We start from the raw sequence: 529 nt of genomic DNA, 5'->3' as shown, positions 1-529 counted from the left end.
CTAGAATTGCATGCCTCGCCCCCAAGCTCAGACCTGTTTAATCAGCCACAAAACGGGTTGTCAGGACCACTGCCTACGACTTCGTGAAATAAGACTCCGCGCTGGCAAGGGGTGTGACTCAGCAGGGCTCGAGACACGGAGATAAAACCTGAAATGGGCCTTGAATCGGCAGCGCTGATTGCAGAAGGCCCGTTACCTTTCTTCCCACCTGATCTCTCCCAGAGGATTCTGACCCCGAAGGGCGCGTGGCCTGCAGCTCCAAGGCCCAAGACCGTGAGCCCCTCGGGGAAGGCCTGGAAGTTTCTTACCTGGTGGCGGGCGACCGTGGGACCCCGGGAAGCTGCAGCGCCAACGAGACGGGATGCCGCGGCTCGGCTGGCGCTTATCATGGCGGCTAAACGGTGAGAGTACGAGGCAACAGTCACTCGGTCAGCCGGGAGCTGCGCTGCGCTGCGCGGCGGTGGGAACGCTTCTGGAAACCTCCAACCACGTGGGGTGGGGAGGGCGGGGGTTGGTGGCTGGAGCCTGG

General features: G+C 62.4%; 1 protein-coding gene across 1 annotated transcript in view; it reads right to left on the bottom strand.

Annotated features, from left to right (window-relative positions):
• The window catches only part of HSPA9 (heat shock protein family A (Hsp70) member 9), a 15,589-nt gene extending 15,102 nt beyond the window's left edge, over window positions 1-487 (bottom strand). Inside the window, exon 1 of the mRNA XM_006772483.2 lies at window positions 309-487. Coding sequence (XP_006772546.1) covers window positions 309-389 — 81 coding nt within the window. The 5' untranslated portion in view covers window positions 390-487. The remainder of the gene's footprint in view (window positions 1-308) is intronic.
• Window positions 488-529: the final 42 nt, after the last annotated feature.

This window comes from Myotis davidii, unplaced genomic scaffold (assembly GCF_000327345.1).
Source record: "Myotis davidii unplaced genomic scaffold, ASM32734v1 scaffold545, whole genome shotgun sequence".
NCBI lineage: Eukaryota > Metazoa > Chordata > Mammalia > Chiroptera > Vespertilionidae > Myotis > Myotis davidii.
This window is presented reverse-complemented; position numbering and strand designations above follow the sequence as displayed.